The 18,305-nt window shown below is 40.7% G+C and overlaps 1 protein-coding gene across 1 annotated transcript in view; it reads left to right on the forward strand.

Moving 5' to 3' along the window:
* Positions 1-17,940, forward strand: part of zgc:171482 (zinc finger protein) — a 47,269-nt gene extending 29,329 nt beyond the window's left edge. The window contains exons 7-8 of the mRNA XM_019260848.2: positions 3,115-3,211; positions 14,314-17,940. Coding sequence (XP_019116393.1) covers positions 3,115-3,211; positions 14,314-14,335 — 119 coding nt within the window. The 3' untranslated portion in view covers positions 14,336-17,940. The remainder of the gene's footprint in view (positions 1-3,114; positions 3,212-14,313) is intronic.
* The last annotated feature ends 365 nt before the right edge of the window (positions 17,941-18,305 follow it).

Here is an 18,305-nt window from a genome sequence, read left to right on the forward strand (position 1 = left end):
ACCCAGCCTGAATATCAATGCATTATAAATTACGGTTCATTTACATAATTGAGACATAAGACAGAGAAGACAGAGAACAGAAAGCACAAACTAATGAGCCGAGCTATAGAAAAAAAAAAAGCAAAATAATCAACATTTTATTTAAAAACGATATTTCCAAAAGATATTCTGTTTCCTGTGTGTGATTATTCTTCGTCTAAAACAGATGGTCTTTCCAATTACTGTCGCATTCACTGCAGCACTAATTAGTCTCTTTATAAGTCCTTCAAAGTGTGTTGCTTGGAAAAATTCAACTTGGATTCAATCTGACTCTCACCCAGTGCTCAACCCCTCTCTGCTATGGTATTTGTGATATATTCCTGAGAGACTTACTGTCAAGCCTTTGCTGCAGACTTTTGGTTTGATTGCATCTCAATGGGCTTCTTTTTGGATCCAGTTCCTTTTTAATCTTGCGAAGCGCATGATAAACTAATGGTGTACTACTGCACAAAGGCTCTGGGGTAGTAAGAGCTCTGTAAACTATTATCCTGCCTCCATGGTGAATACAATTATAGATGAATACCGTACAGTGAGATTCTCAGTTGCAGTCGTCCCATAGGAAGGTACTGGAAAATAGGGGAAACTCTACCTTGAAATGATCCATAAGTAACCTGATGTTCAGCGGTGGTTGTACAGCATGCTTATGGCTCATTTCCTATGCATCTTAAAACCATCCGACTGTGTAACCAACAGTGCTCATGCAACACTAGACTTAGCAATCTTCAGCACTGACCACTACCTGCAATTCCTTGGAGGCTCACAAATAAAAGAAGTTGCAGTTAGAGCTTGGCAGAGCGTCGTAATAGAACGAGCCACGAGCATTACGCTCCAAATGGGTCATGAAATATCGCTTTAACTGAGCCCAAGTTAAAATATATCAGACTTTGAAACTGCAGGAAGATGTTAAATGCTCCTGAAAAGAACATAATTTTCTCTCTCATTACATTTCTGACAAGCATTTAGGCGTTTCCATACCAGGGGTGCCAGCAACACCAGAAGACTCTGTGCATTAAACGACAGCCACAAACAGCTCCCCACCCACTGCCTTAGCTCATCTCACCCCCTCTTTTCTCTCTCCCTGGCATATCTTCTTGTGTAATTAACAAGGCTTAGAACACCCTCACAAATACTGCTCATGCTCACAAAACACATTCACAACCCTTAGCTGCATGCTGTCACTCACATTGCACATGCACTTTCCCTGCATGTAATTAACATGGATTAGGGAAAAGTGTTGTGTCTTGTGCCAGAACTGCTTTATTACCAAAACAGTGTGTGTGCATGCGACCATGTGCGTGTACATTTATGTGTGTGTATGTGTGTGTGTGTTTGAAAGAACATTTTCTGGCACGGGCACAAACTGCAGCATACTGTGCATGAGTGCTACTCGGCCAGGCAGTTGGGAGGTAACATCAATCAGGCGAAAAACAGGGAAGATGCCTTTGTGTGCGTGCACATACACGCATGCACAAAAAACACACTTAATCGTGTACACAAGAAAAGACTTTTTTGTGTAATCCTTGCGGCAGTATAGAATTATGAGGATGAGAAAAGGGAAGGAGAATGAGAGACTTATCATTTCTTTCTTTTCCAAATTATCTCCTCTCCAATTAATAGCCTTTTCATTAACGGAGAACAGAAGTAATGACATTTTGGCAGAAGAGGATGTACTGTATCTCTTTTTCTCTCTTTTTCACACAGACATAGTTATTAGCGCCTAATAGATGCAAAACATCAACATTTAATCCAAGACAGTGCTTACTCCAGGCAACTAATTCAGTCATGGCTTTCTTGTAAATGACTGCTTGTCCTTAATCACCCCTGAAGCAGACAGAGCGACTGTGAGACAACGGGGAGTAGATATGCCACATTATGCAGCTCTAGCCCAGTATAAATGACCTCCCACCACTCCTAACTATATTACAACTTCATCTCACAACATACTTCACCAATTACCGCCACAGAAGGTCAAAAGGTGATGGAAAACACAGACAACTCATAAATCTCAAGGACAGTAATGACAGCAAAGAAAAGGCCACCCACACACAAGCAAGCATCAAATGATTTTAGTCACCACTCCCAGAATTATACATGGTTTGACAAAATATGAAAATGAAATAAAATCACAGACATGGAGGGGAAGAGCATGGACAGGCTTGGGTGGATGGGCGGGGGGGCGGGCAAATGAATTCATTTTTGACTGTTTTGTCATGCAACCCTGAAGCGTCAAGGTTGTTCATCTCAGTTCTGCAGTGACAGCTCTGCAGTGTGCGAAATGTGAAAAAATAAAAATAGCATTTCATTGCATCACTGACAGAGAATACACAGCCAATTATGTCATGCTGCTGAATTCTCTATCCTTCTCGACACAGAGAGCATTTCCTCCGCCCTCGTGAAAGAAAGAAGATTTTTAAAAATCAGTGCTGCCGTGCCGTTAGTTACCACACGTGTAAGAGCCTCTTCACCCCACTCTGTCAGTATCTCCATCCTCATCCATCTATTTTTGGGTGTTCATCTCGACCACCTGCAAACCCTCTAATTAGTTAACATCTGTGTCTGAGCCCCACCATCTCAAGCATGCATTCACCAGTACAATACAAATGTGCACGCGTGCACTGCCATCCACAGTACTACACATGTACACACTGTTCTTTTCTTACATGTCGTGTCACAATTCTTCTCACACTGTTCATGTTCATGTTTTAAAAGGCACCTACACACACACACACACACACACACACACACACACACACACACACACACACACACTAGAAGAAAGAAAGAAGAAGGCAGGGATCTAAAGATCTAAAAATGTAACTGGCTTTCCTGCTAATGATTCGTCTAATCAAATCTTTTTTCCAGATGCACTCTAATTAGGAAAATTACCCTGCACTTCAGAGTATAAAACAAGACAGTTACTTGGTGTCAGTTCAAATTTTTATTGTTGCTCATGCCGGCCTTTGCTGCTGCTGCTGCCGCCAACGATAATGGCAGCTTTAAAGGATTTTTATGAACCTTACTTATGGAGAGTGTCCTCACAGGAACCTCTGTATCTGTGTGTTTGTGTCTCTCCAGGTTTGCGAAGCAGTTACTCCTGCAGTGTCTGCAGTGTGGTCCTCAACTCCATCGAGCAGTACCATGCACACCTCCAGGGCTCCAAGCACCAGAACAAGTGAGTACAACAACTTTGCATTTCCTAAAATTCGAAAAAAAAGAAAAACTAAGCGACTAACTTCCTCAAACAGACAATTCGACAGCCACTTCATTCAGCGATTGGCCAGGTGTGTGGAGGTGTGAGAGTAGGCAGGTTTTCTTTTCTTTCATTTAAACACATAAACTCATGTTCACAAATGAGTGCAGCGCCATAAATACTGTATCCCCACTTGTACAAATGTTGCATTGAGACTATAAAGACACACAAAGGCAAGCACTCTCTGTGAGATAGATAAGGGAGGCAGTGTGGTGCAGGAAGGAGGTGGCTATGACAACAGACAGATATTTTTTTGGCCTTTTTGAGCTTTATTTGACAGAGACAGATGAAGAGTGACAGGAATGTGGGGAGAGAGAGATGGGGAATGACATGCGGGAAAGAGCCACAGGTTGGATTTCAACCCTGGGCTTTCCTATAAAGGTGATGTATATGATGTAGAAGTCCCCACTATCATTGTCCGCCAGTGTGTGTTGCCTTGCAATCAACTGCACAAACAGGTTGAGCAAGAATGAAAGTCTAAGTCTAAGACACAGCATCAATAAGATGATCCAGGTGGCGTTGGCTAAGCATTTTTATTTGGTGGATGTTACCAAAAGAAGAAGACTAATTGACAACGCCACTGGCAATTTACAGAAGATAATGTTTGTATATTAATGTGTTGGATGTATAGGGGATTTAAAATTTTAAATAACCGGCTGTGTGAAATGGCACAGGCGACATACGCTGGATGAAATTAATTTATAATGCACATATAAGCCATGCAAAGCTATGTAGAGCAGACTGAGACGGTTTAATGGAAACAGAGTTATTTATGGTAAAGTATGACAATCCTACACTGAGGTTTGGTCATTTCCATTACTGCTTTTAGGAGATCTAATCAAATGTGAGGGAAATTACCAGCAGGAAGTGAGTGTGATATGGAAGAGATACATTGCATGCCTTTACCATGAGATGGCTGTAAGCATGGCTATAGGCGGTGTGGGTGAGTGTGTGTGTGTCTTTGTATTTAAAGCACTGTAATGGAAATTAAGTGTGTTTTGAATGGAGTATTTGTAAGATAAAACGTTGCTTTAGGATATCACTTTGTTGTTGCGGCTGTTTTTACTTTCCCTTTTTTTTTTAGAGAGAGAGAGAGAGAAACTTCAGCTGAAATGTCTGTATTTATCCACCCTAGAGCATATCTTGTCTGGGCTGCACACACCAAACTTCTGCAAACAAGTTAACTCTTAGACAGAAAGTGGTGGGTGTAGTGAGAAAAACAATGGCAATAACAAGGATGAGAAAGGCAGCGAGAGAAGGAGGACGAGACAAAAACAGAATGTAAATAATAGGAAAGATTTTCTTTTGGCCAAGGGTAAATTCATGCTTATATCCAGTAGTGACTCTAAAAAGTAGAAGATATTTCTATTATTTTCATGGGAATCCTCATGTATGCTGTGTAAGCTATACAGACTATACAGTGTGTGCAGTATGGACACTAGTTACAATTGTCCTGTTTCACCTATGTAGCACTCTCATCTAAGCAATTAATTAATAATTAAGTACTACACAAGCAGCCATCAAACAAGACACCCGTCATATAGTCAGTTTCAATGGTTACTGTTAATAAAACAAGAAGGTCACTATCTTGATTTTTATTGGAAATAAAAATTATATTGTAAATCTAATTATCTCGTTGGTCAAGTTTACTTTCTCTTCTAACAGCATTTGTGGGATTCATGTAGATTAACATTTAGCATTTTTTGACATACATCCTTTATTTCAGACTCATTGAGATTAAAAGCTCTTTTTTAAAGAGTGACCTGGCCAAGAGAGCAGCATAAACATTGTTAAAACGATAAACCCAAACAATACAAACATACAAATTGAACTGTCTCACACTGCAAATGACTGAACACAATTTCCAGTTAATATGCAATACAACGCCAAGGACAAAAAAAACAAAAAAACAGTTGCTCATGTATCACATTGTCCACGAGTATTATGAAAAATGGTTTGTTTAAAGACAATTCCTGATATTTAAAGGGCCAGTGAGTAGGATTAAGTGGCATCTAGTGGTGTAGGTCATGACTGTAACCTGCTCACCACACCATCCCCCTTTTTAATGTGAAAGAACACTACAGTGGCTGCAAACATGCAAACAATTTGAAAGGTCTTGTGTAGAGCCAGTGTTTAGTTTGTCCCTTCTTGGCTACTATAGAAACACGATGGTTTAATATGCAGTGTCTGTAAACATAGAAGGCTCATTCTAAAAACCATGACTCTTCTTATTTTAAAAGGTCAAAAGCTGATGTAAGTTGTTTTTCCTTCTTAGTTTGGTAGAAAAATTTTAACAAAACTTTTAGTTTAGGATTTACTATAAGCAACTGCAACATACATTTGCAATGACATGTCGTTTAGTGAGAGGAAAATATGTTTTATTGTGTTTTTGGATGAGACAAGAAGGCCATTAACTACTACATGCCACTAAGCAAGATACTGAAGGCCTAAATACAGCTCTTCACTCACTCTAAGTCAGCCTGGATGGAAGCATCAGCTAAGCTCCTAAAAGTGTCATTGCTGAGATGTATATCATCTACAGAAGCTGTAAATCATTGGAAAATGGCGGCTCATAACTCTCTCTTTCTGTCAGTTTTTCTGTTGTAAAGCGGAAAAGAGGGCAGGCACACTGAGAGAGTCGTCTTTATGAGAGAGAGAAAGAGAGAGCAGCGAGCCAGACTGATCGACACAAGAGGCAGCAATGCAGACACAGAGAGACAGATGGGAAGAGAGATGTAGAGAGACAGAAAGACATATCGTGGATGAGACACAAGCAAAACAAATAACAAAGGGCATAGAGATGTCAAAAGACAGGGTTGAAATTGATAATAAGAGACGGGAGGAGTGGATGTGGAGAAAATATGTAATACGGACAGAAATGGTGCACACTGGAGAGAGAAAGGTGCAAAGAGCAGAAGAGGGTAAGACAAAATTAGAGAAAAAAAAATCACCTTGAACTGAACTCAAAGGTGGAGCCAGCGAGATAAGGAGCAGATTTGGCGTTTACACTGAGGTCAACCCAGTGTTGCTGACAGCTGCAGGGCTTCACTGCTGAGGATTGACAGGGTATCCATGGACAGAGGGCAGTGAGAGGCAGACTTAGAGAGAGCTACCGGGGGAGATTTACAGGGGTAGTACTGATAAGTCACTGGATAGAAGGGGAGAAAGTACCTCATCCACCTTATCAGACAGGCTTACGGGAAGTGGTCTGAAGTGGAGGAAGTTTGGAGGTGGAGCGTGCAGATCTGGGCTTGTTGTATTTCAGTTGAATTTACCCAGGATTGTTTACGGGGTTGTCAACAGAAGGAGAGGAACAGTTATTTGATGTATAACAGAAGAGTTTGATGTCATTTTTTATGAGATACATAAAGTAAGGTTTATAAACAGATTTCATGATACCTCTGTAAAAAGTAAAAAGGTAAAATATGTTATTAAATGGCTTCCTGAAGAGAGAGGACTGCAGGATTGTCAACTTTGTAATGAATTTGACAAGTCCACCCTAAGCTCTAAACCCTGAAGCCTCACAAGCGTCTCTAAAATTCAAATTTCTAAAGCGCTCATAGAATAACTGCTACTAATAAATATTCTATTTTTAATGCTACAATGCGGTGGATTGCAGTAAATTCCCTTAAGTGGCAGCTGCAGGACTGCAGTGGGAAGAGGGGAAAAGTTCGTGAGAGAGACCTCAAAGCATGAGCGTTTTTACAGTGCGACAGCTCTGAGCCCTCGCAGACTTATTGCGGACGCACACTGAATTCCGTGAGAGTGAACACTGGTACTGGAAATAAGTCTTGCCAGCTCTGTTGCCCTGCTGTATCGATCCTCTGGGAAACATTGAACAAGACCAAAGGTTCCACCTCATCGACCTCACTTCCTCTGCCTTCAGTCAGTCAACTCAGGTGAAACACAATACGTGTACATGAACGTGTCTTAGAAACCACTTTAGACCAAGTCTCTCTCCCTCACTCGCCACATCCAACATCAGCGTGTATTATATTTTAGCCTTTGCGACACTAACTGGCATGGGGGCATGATATGATAGCAAATAATGTCCCTGTCACATTGTGTTGGGCAGCACATTCTGCAAAGTGTCACTTTTCTGCTGACATGGGAGTGTAAACACTCTCATGCACACACACACACACTATGGCTGCAGCACAAATATGAGTCTAGACGACCTCTAAGGCACAGCAAGTTTAGAAATAAGAGGACATAAGGGCCAATGAATGGGGGCTATGTGTTTGTGTGTGTGTTATCTGTGTGTGTGTGTGTGTGCTCCCAAATTAGCCTTGGTTTATTTTTGCAGCACATGGCATGAGTACAAACATTTTTTACCCAATCTACTTCCTTTAAAAACAAGCTGTCTGATTATGGTATTTATATTTGTGTATAGCTGTGTGTGTGTGTGTGTGTGTGTGTGTGTGTGTGTGTGTGTAAGTGAGGCTACTGAGATCTGTTCATATCTCAGGATCATTTACAGTGTGGACAGGACTGTGCCAAAGTGACGTCTTCCAACCTAACTTTGAGTGTGTGTGTGTGTGTGTGTGTGTGTGTGTGTGTGTGTGTATATTTTTCTGGGTCATGTGTGTGTTCTTTCACACACAGGATGAGCTTTGGCTTGTGTAAGGAGCTTTCAGGAGGAGACGAAAGCATGGCTGACAGCGGCAGGGGATTAGCCCTCACCGAAAAAAATATCCATGAAAACTGTGTATGTGTATCTATGTCTATTTGTGTGCATGTGTGCGTGATGTTTGGCATTAGAAATGTGTCATCATAAAACAACAACAGATTTTTCTGTTCTTTAAACAGCTGGATGCATCTATCTGCCAGCTCTCCTTATCTGCTCATACATCTGCTGTATACACAGTCAGCTGCAGGTCATTTGAAACGCTGCAGACCGGCTGCTATAATTGGACCTGTACAGGAAGATACCAGCACAGATATAACTAGAAAAACTTGGCAGGAGGTTTTCACTGTTTACATTGCATTGCAATTAAGTCAATGCACTTAGCTGGCCAGCAGACAGGGACACAAGTGGGCAGCAACTGACTTCAGAGCTCGTCTGGTCTGAATAGTATTGTCAGGTGATCCATCAAGTACAACAGTATTATATTCTCACAACTCACAGTCAGCATCACTCCTTCAGCCGCACAGTAAATGCCACATACTAGAAAAGTGGCGAATATAAAACCATAATTATTGATGACAGATTACGATAACTGCAATTAAAACGCCCCTCTCCCATTGTTTCGGCTATATTAACCCAGGCTCTAAAGTTTATTAACACTTTATTTTAGTAAAAATACATCTGCAACGATTGTGAGTAAGTTACTAGGTTAACCTACGTCAGTATTTCTCATTCTCATTACATTACAGGCATATGGATTTCAGTCTGTGTGTCTTCCAATGAAAACATCTGTTTTATCAGACCCTCCAGGAATTCGTGATGTTGCGATTTGCAACTTCAGTGAATTCAGGGCGGTGTTGCAATTTTAACAAATCACTGCGATTTTTCCGCAACTTCCGCGTAGTCTGCCCGTGGTCTCGCCCCCGACGTGACTATCGAATCGCAACTTATCGCAACTTTTACTTCCTCCCGCAACAAAATCGCAACAAAAATGTAAAAAGCATCGCAACTTTCACTGCATTTCTTTTTTAAAACCTCATGAAACATCAGGCATTTTAGGCCACAACTATCTCAAAAAAGGCCCGCAAAATCCTGGTGGGACTGTTTTATTAGTTTGGGTTCATACAGCTGTAGTTACAAATAATGTCATGAGATTTTTTTAAGAAGAACCTTTGAATAAGGAGGACTGGATTCAAAGTATCAAAGTTTAAGTTGAATTTAATATTCTTGTATAAGAAGGAGCGTTTAACAGTGCAACACACAAGAGGGTTACAGAGAACAAGGCTCCCTGTGGAGCTCTGTCAGGTAGTTTTTATACAATTCATTCAAAATGGGCTGTCTCGAACATCATCTACTAACGATTTCCTTTTTTGGTTTTCCCCTTAGTAATGAACATTATGTTTCTTGTCCAAAATGACACTTCCTTTAGTCTGTTTCTCATGTCCTTGAACATTTTTAATTTCCTTTCCCAGGCAGCTTCAACAAACACATGCTAGATAAGGGGAATACACAAAATAAACAAAAAGACAAAACACACATACACTCCCTCTAAGAGTTAAAACACCTGCAGCCCAGTACAATCCTAATTTTTATAACAAATAAACACAAATCATCTTGCAGTATATAGTACAAATCTGGCATTACTGTTCATGCAAGTTCGCTATACACTTTTGAGGACATTGTAAGGCTTGTTACATGTCTAACTGTAAACTATTTGAATAGTGTCATTGCACCGACAGTGGGAGGAGGTGGACATCTATATGTAACCAGTTTTAACACATTTCTCCTTTAAAAAATGTAAGAATGAACATAAGGCTGTGGCAGACAGGAGCTGTGCCCTGCAGTTATATACAGCTGACAAGTGTTCTCATGATGGCAGGCTGTTCACAGCAGTGAGGTAATTTCTAATAAGTTTCAAAAGTTTTGTGTTTAAGCTTCTTTTTGCTTGTTTCTTTGTTGTTTTTGTAGTTTTGTTTCCATGGAAAGCAGCATAGCAATAGTGCAATAACCAAACAACGAACTTGATGTGTTATGTTGTGGTGTAGCTTGTTACTGTACTGACATTACTTGAACATTTGTTCAACTTAGGTAAGTAATATATTATTTTGCAGTTTTGATGTGAACATAAGGCAAACGAGACAGGAATCTCTTAGTAAAAATGGCAGTAGCAGCAACCATAGAGCATATTTTTAAATAGTTCACCAGGTCTATAAAACGTTTATGTACTGCAATTGCTTTTAGTACATTTGCCAACATTATGCCAATGATATCTGCTTATTGGCATGTAGATTGATCAGTCAGGCTCTATTATATAGTTCATTCTCTTTCTTGTTCAATATTGTTCCTATTAACAAAACCCAGCAGTCTAAAGCAGAAAAAGTGCTGTTAGAGACAGTATTCACAGTACAGAATGTCCCTCAAGGCTATGATGGCTTTTATGCAGCCTAAAAATTTTGGTCCAAGTGTAGAAGTATTCAAATAAAAAAATAACAATGAAAACAAAATAAAAGTAGAATGGGCTCTAATTATCTCCAAACAAAGTAACCAGTAAAGTGCAGTTTACTTGATGGGACCTGTCAGCAGGGGGGCATCTCTAACTAACGACACTGAGCTGCTTCAACTACCCATATAATACTATTCATGTTCACATCGCTCACACTGTACGCCCTTTGCTTTATGGGGCTTTTTTTTTTCATTACACAGTTACGACCTCTGACCTCGCTTTATGTGCGTTCATGTGTGTGCTTGTGTATGAGAGTGCGTGTGTGATGTTGATGCTGATGTTATCATACGCCCCAAGGGCATGATGGTGAGGTCAGAGACAACCCATTTAGCTTACTCACCCTGGTAATTATTCAGCATCAGTATCACAGAGAACACACAAACTACGAAAGAAACTGATGCACCTTCAAGAAGGAAAAGCACAGAGATGGTAGCATAGAGTGGGAGATATTACGGTATTTAGTGTGGAGTAACTATCAACATACTTGCTGTATGTATATGTGTGTATCCTCTCCTTGCTTGAGGCAAGGTGAAAGGTTAATTCAGGACTGAAGCCGGGAGTTCTCCTCTTACTAACATGCCTTCTCTGTCACACTTGAACACACACACATGTCGGCTCATGCCTTAGGCTCTCCTCATCTCCCCCGGAGGCACTTGTCCTTGTCTTTCCTCACACCTTCCTTTCTAAAAATCGCACAAACACCGCCACAGACAGCCTTGTGTTTACACACATACACACAGCCTGCCTGCCTTGGGCATTGCTGCCTGTGATGGTAATAAGGTGAGGGCGGTGATGGCGGTGGGGGAGGTGGGGAGGGGTCATGCCTGAATCATGACTCACAGCTCCACTCCCTTAAAAACTTGCCACTGCCGGACTGCGTTTACCTGGCGCATGAACACACACAGCTTGCCAAGGTGACCTTCACATCCCCACAAACACTTCCCTCGGACACAGAGGCACATGCACCATGTGCTCTCTCTCACACACATACTGGTCCTCCATATATCTCACATCCCACATGTGTGACCGTGGGAGAGATTATTGGATTAGTCTATTTACAACCTCCTTCACTCACCGACCATGACCTGTTTTTTTAACCACATCCGCTGCCTCACCTTCTACTTTCCCTTTCCTTGGCTCTGTCACCTTTCCTGTCCTCGTCCCACTAATCCTCACCTTGTATGTCCTTGCTCTGACATCAAAACACTAGGCTAATAATAGTGCGTATGATGCTTTACTGGTATGTGCAGTGTTGGTGTACAAATTTGTGTGGAAAAATATGAGAAAGAAAAGAAAATATTGGAGATGTACGCTGCCTACACAGTCAGAACTGTCATGATGTTTTGTTAAATTTATGTTTTTCAACCACTTCGTGACAAACATATGGTTCAGCTGAATCTAAAGATAATGCAGTGTCCTTCAGCAAGATACTGAACCCTAAATTGCACCTAATGGCTGTGCAGTCGGTGTGCCGGATATGGCTGAGCTTAGTATCATGATAAGTGCTTTGGATAGGAAGCACTGTATTGCTCCTGATGAGCCATTGGTACTTTGCAGCCTCTACCATCAGTGTGTGAATGTGTGTGTGTGTGTGTGTGAATGGGTGAATGTGACAAGTGTTGTAAAAGTGCTTTGAGTGGTCGGTAGACCAGAAAGATGTTAGAATACAGTCAATTCACCATCTGATATCGTCGACTGTTGGTTGGTCTAAATAAGCAATTTGGGGCAAACCTGGGCATGTCGCTCTATGTTTTGACATTTTGAAATCCAAACCTGTGGCTCCTAACCCAAGGGGTCCATTGATTAACCTGAAAAGTTTCAAGTCAAACGATAATAAAGACAAACTATATGTTTTTTTTCTCTCATGAGAAGAAGTAATTATTCAAATAATTAATTGCATATAATGTCAGTTATAAAGAAAAATGCCAATCATTCATTGGTTGCAACTTCTCAAATATGACAGTTTGGTGCCTTTTTATAATATTATGTACTCAGTATAATTTGGTTTTGAACTGTTGGTTGGTAAAAAAAACAATTTTACCCTGGTTTATTTTACGGAAACCTATAATAATAGCTGACTGATTGACAAAGAAAATAATGATTAGTTGCAGCCACACCAATCATAATTGATGCTGATGCTAAAGCCTCATTAAAGGTCACAAGTCGTGGTTACAAAACAAGAACGATGGGAACCTCTCAACAAAAATAAATTTAAAAAAAAAAAAATCAATACTGAAAATAATCTTTAGTTGCAGCTTTATTTCTGTATGAAAGTCTGTCTAAAAGGTGCCCAGGAACATATACTGCAATGTCATACGCAAACTACATTACATGTAGAACATATTAATAGTTCAGATACAACTACTGGACTAACTGCTTCCAAATACTAGGCTAATAATAGTATGTATGTGTAGTGTTAGTGTACAAATCTGTGTGCAAAGTATCATAAAGAAAAGAAAAGAATCCCCAGAATGGACATCCTGGTGGCCTGGACCTGTCTCTCTGCTCCTCACTCATCTTGTTGCTCTTAGCCTTCCTCTTTGCTGCTACCTGTCCCAAAACAACAACAATACAGGCAACCAGAGACGTGCCCTCCCACTTCTTAGAGGGGCCAAAGAGTGCTCGATGAGTCCTGACTGAGCAGACAGGGTGTAGAGGCCACAGTTTTAACAGCCATTACCGGGATAGGTGCTGACAGCCAGGGTGCCTGTGCATCCCTCCCTCCCATCTCCATCTCTGTCTCAGTGTGTGTGTGTGTGTGTGTGTGTGTGTGTGGCACCGCTCCAATTAGGACATGGTGGAGGAGTGGCACTTTAACAAGGGCTGTGATGAAAATGGTGGAATTTGTTGTGCTGTTTTGGGGACAGGTCTCAGGCATGTCAGACTAAGAGCGATGGCCACGCACGAAGATAATTCTCACTTTACTGTATGTGTGTCTCATTGTGTTTGTTCTTCAGAACAAACAGTAAAAGCAGACACGGGTATGGTCACGGCGAGACAAAAAAAAAAAAACCTTTCAAAACTGCGCCGTGAAACAAAGTTTAAAAGCTCCTCAAACTGACAAGAGGAACAATTATCCAAAAAGCTGCAGAGATGAAAGAGGTATTGTATTACTTTCTGTTGTGACACTCAGGAAATTGAATAACTGTGACCGACTCTGAATGTTAATTTAATTTTGTCATTCCAGTTATACACAAAGATCAGCTGCCGGATTACAAAAAAAATGCTCTTTTGGTGGGTGTTGCTTCAGATGAGCTTCAGCTCAACTTATCTTTTTGTTTTAATTAAATGTGCCGTGTTTGCCTCAGGAGTTGCTTTGTTTCATGGCAATAAAGCTACAGAATGCAGCCATAGCGCCTGCCATCGTGAAAAACAATCAACAGCTCTAGATAAAGACCAAATCCACAGTAATTATTGCACCTTAAACACTAGGGTTTATGCTCCTATCTTTCTCCTTTGTTTTAATTTGGGGAGCAGCCAGATAGAAGGCATAATAGATGGCTGTAATTATGAGAAGATTGTGAAACAGGATTATTGGTTAATGCTTCACATACAGTAGAGCTGCCATTCCTCGGTAAAATGAAATTGTTTTCAGTGCAGCGGAGGCATGAAAGCAGTGCTGGGTTACAGTATTACATCTCTGCGCATTTGTCTTGATACATTACCAATGATGACTTTGTTTATTGTGCTATATATTCTATATTAAGAATGGCATTAGACATAGATTTACAGGTAAATGAGATTACTTCCCGGGGACCAAGCATGGCAGAAACAGATTATCTTTCCCCCAGTGGGCTTGATGTTCCCTGTGGTTAAAGAGCCCTGTCTTGTCAGATCTGCCTGTGTCAGAGACAAAACAAGACTAACAAATTCTTTCCTCTGTTTTGTTTTCAGCCTGAAGCAGCACCAGCAGTAAGCCACAGAGACAGACCACTCTGGAAGGAAGAGGAGATTATTGGAATAAACAACTTCAGAAAAGAGGACTTGTATCAGAAACTGGAGAATATGAGAAAGTAGTGCAGAGTAACTTTAATATGTGTGCGCGTGGGTGTGTGTGTGTGTGTGTGTGTGAGTGTAGGAGTGTCATGGGCATCCATGCACGCATCTGCAGTATGCATGTGTGGGTCATTGTGAGTGTGTTTATTTCTATATTTGATCTAAAAATGTATCTCTGAGATTTATTCAGCGCCTAAGTGTTTGATATGAGTTCGACACCAACAGCCGTCAGAAGACTTGCAGGTGCATATTGCCATATAACTCCTGTGTGAACCACAATCCTAAAATTGAACTGATGTCAATGTGTTGCCCAGAGTGGTAATAACCATTACAATGATCGTCATAGAGCAGCAGTAATAATAACTCTGTAACTAGCCGTCCCCCAAGTGCTCTGACAGTGATCCAAGTCTGAAGACATTGGTCCGTTTCTACATCCATTTCATATACTGTAACACTGATGGTGGCGAATGCATGGCTCACTTTCAGACCACTTGACACCTACTCAGGCCCAGACTTTCAAATCCAAGGATTAGAAAACTCCCAAACGACCTCAGCCATTACAGATTGCATGAGTTTCCATAACTTAAAAAAAAAATATATATATATTTTTGTTTAAACTCTTCTGTTGACTATAAATGTAGTGGATTGGTATGAATCTTTTTCTCATCTCTTCATATATTCCATATAATCAAAGTGTGGAGATGTGGCATGGTTACAGGACAGAAGGCGGTGGAGAAAAGCAGCACAAAGACTTTTAAACTCCTGCTCTGAAGTGAGGGTCTGTGCAACTTTGTGAATCATCTACTGCTGAAAACATTCCCACAGCACTGAATACTGATGTCAGGTGCAGTCTGAAGGTGACAAAAAAATCCTCTTCTCTGTTGAGATGGGCGACATGTAGATAATATTTTTTTATTTTTCTGTTGCTATGACCAGAGGAAAAAAAACAAAAAAAAAACTTCCCAGTCCATGTAGCAGCAATGTACAATACAACTGGGATATAATTCAATGCATGCAAAATGTAAAACGTTGCATTCACTTGCCTTTTTGAAACCTATTGCTTGCGCGTTTTGGCAATAGCGCTGCTTTCTAGTGATAGCTTCGTAATGCATTACTGCACATGCTTGTACCTGAAAGAGGTCACCTTTTAGTACTGAACTGGCTTCTTTTCAACGTATAATTTATTCATCAAAAGAGGAAAACCTTTTTATACCTAGAAATTAGACCAGTCACCGCCGTATAACACCCCTCTCGTCTGTAGTGTCTTCAGAGTGTCGGTAAAGTGAGTTTCAGCAATGGTTTGTAGCATCATAGGATGAGCAAAGAGAAGACACGCTCCACTTTTTCCTGTGCTGGCACTGAGATCAGCCCTGAGCAGTATTTCTCTGTAAGCTGGAGAAAGGACTGAAAAGCACAGCACTCAGTGCTTAGCTATCCTCTGTTAGTTTCTGGTTCGTTCGAGCTGTTTTTTGTGTGCAAACACATTAAAAAAATATATTTTATGCTTTGTTTATTTCATGGTGAAGAGAGTGAACCACAAATGACCTGGTTAAAAATTGGTTTTCTTCTGCAGACATATGGATGAGCAATGGTTTTATGCAATCACACTGTAATATTAACAACCATACAATGTGGGTTTGAAGTGAAATAGTTTAACGAAGCAAAAATTTAAAAAAAGAAGTGGTTTGTGTAAATAAGTGAAGTTTGTGTTTGAAGAAGTACAAAAGTTTTGTATTCGTAGTGTTTATCTGCACTGAGCTACAGGGTGATTTGAGAAATACATTTCTCATGGATATTATTGATAAATACAAATATACTGGCACTGAAATGAGAATAAACTGTCTGTCTTTTGGTGGGTTGTGTTCTTGAATGGATAACCATGAGTGAAAATTGTCGAGTCAGTGGAGACGGACCAAAATCCAGCAGCGCATGGAAGACAGTGAGTGATCGTACTCACTAAGAGGGATTTTGACAGCAGTTTTGGTGAGGACAACCCCTGACCGTCCCCTCAAGAGAAACATCTGAAATGTGACTGTTGTGTCAGTGGATTTAAAACGACGACACGGGACTACAAACTGTTCTATTTTAACGTGACATCTGAAATGACCAACCCTCTGTTGTCGGCAATGCCATTTGAAAAACACAAAAAAGTCATTTGGCTGTTTGTTGTGCGTCATGACTGTTTTGATGACTATTTACACTGACTCCTCTCTCTCTCTCTCCAGCACTTGTGTATTCACAATAGAAGCAGTGTTTGTGTGTGTCGACATCACAGCGTGTGCAGGGGATGACTGTGCCATGAGTCACATATTTTAGCAGATGTTACATAATATATGACAGAGAAGTATCTATGGGTAGGAATTCTGTGATATGATGCTTGCGGGTGGGTGTCTGTGTACGTGAAACTGTTAACCGCACTGGCAGTGGGAGACTCGCTGTGAACTGTGTACTGTGAGCACATTTGTAAAACACACCTGATGATGAATACAATGAAGACGACAACTATATCTATTTTCTCTTGCAAAATCCAGACTTGTGTTTTTCATTTCTGTTTGTTTGCACCACAGTGTAGACGTGTGAAGTTACTTTTACTGGAAGCAATCATCTGTTTTCACACATGCATAACCTTGAGTTTGTAGCAGCACCCACTCAATATTAATTAATCTCTGTTTCTTGTCGTCCGGAGTTCGAACAGACTTTTCCAGGTTGGAAAAATTTGTCATAATCGTTTAAGTTTTGCTGTTTTTGAATCGAACCCTGGCTGCTGGGGTAAGGACTCAGCCTTAGTGCCTGGTGTGTTGCTCTGCCAGGTTAGCTATCAGGCTGCCCCCAACTTTCATTTTTTAATGACAATGAAACAGCATTCAATTTTATAAAACAACAATATCCAGAACTCTGTGTGGTGGACAGGTTTTCTTTTCACGCTTGGAACAATGGCTACATGCCGAGATCAACATCTTATTCCCACTTTCCTACAACAGACATAAAACATTTCAAAACTGTGAACAGAGACACAGTGAAAGCATGGTGACTTTTCATGGTAACACCACACGAAGCAGATGATTCATTTTTACCTCCCTGCTGCCAATAACTTCTCCTGTAACAGCAGGTACAGCTCGCTTCACCTCATGAATCTCTTGTTTATTAACCACATCGCAATTATTCAGCTTCCAAAGAAACTACAAACACCCACAAACGCTGCCATGACATTCTGCCACAGCAAGGATAGCAATATAGATTATTAATGTGATGGCTGAAGCAATGAAACAGAAAATACTGCATTACAAGCTGCACCAGTGATATGAAATGGTATATACTTATAATATCTCCTTGACCCCAATCTCGCACCTCGTTTGGAAGTGCTGTAAACGTTGTGTGAGTGGATGATAGCAGATAGTGTGGAGCCAGACACTTTTCAGAAAGTTTTAGTAAAATTGTAATAGATCATCTTTGGTGAAACTAGACTGACAATTCAGCACCGGCACAGAGAAGAGATGTCTGTGTTGCCAGATCTCATGAGAATGTTTTTCTGCAGAGACAGAGACAGGTTTGAACAAATTGAATTTTCTCATGATGTGTGTGTCTGAAAAATGACAGTCTACTGTCAGAATGTTTCGGAAGACGTGCGGCTTGTGAAAAATGGGTCCAATATTTACTTCAGTGACTTTGGGACAAAAGAATTGGTCATAACCTGTGCTCACGTTCACATCTCCCATTGGTGTGAGAAGACTCAGGACCTAATGTTAGCCTCCTAAAGGGCAGCTGCAGTGGCTAAAGCCACAACACCGATACAAGAAATACCGTACTACCGTAACTACCGTACCTTTCTAAACTGTCTCTGGCTAAAGCCACACGAGGTCATGCATGAGAGATAAAAGACAAGACTACAA

This window comes from Larimichthys crocea, chromosome III (genome assembly GCF_000972845.2).
Source record: "Larimichthys crocea isolate SSNF chromosome III, L_crocea_2.0, whole genome shotgun sequence".
NCBI classification, from domain to species: domain Eukaryota; kingdom Metazoa; phylum Chordata; class Actinopteri; family Sciaenidae; genus Larimichthys; species Larimichthys crocea.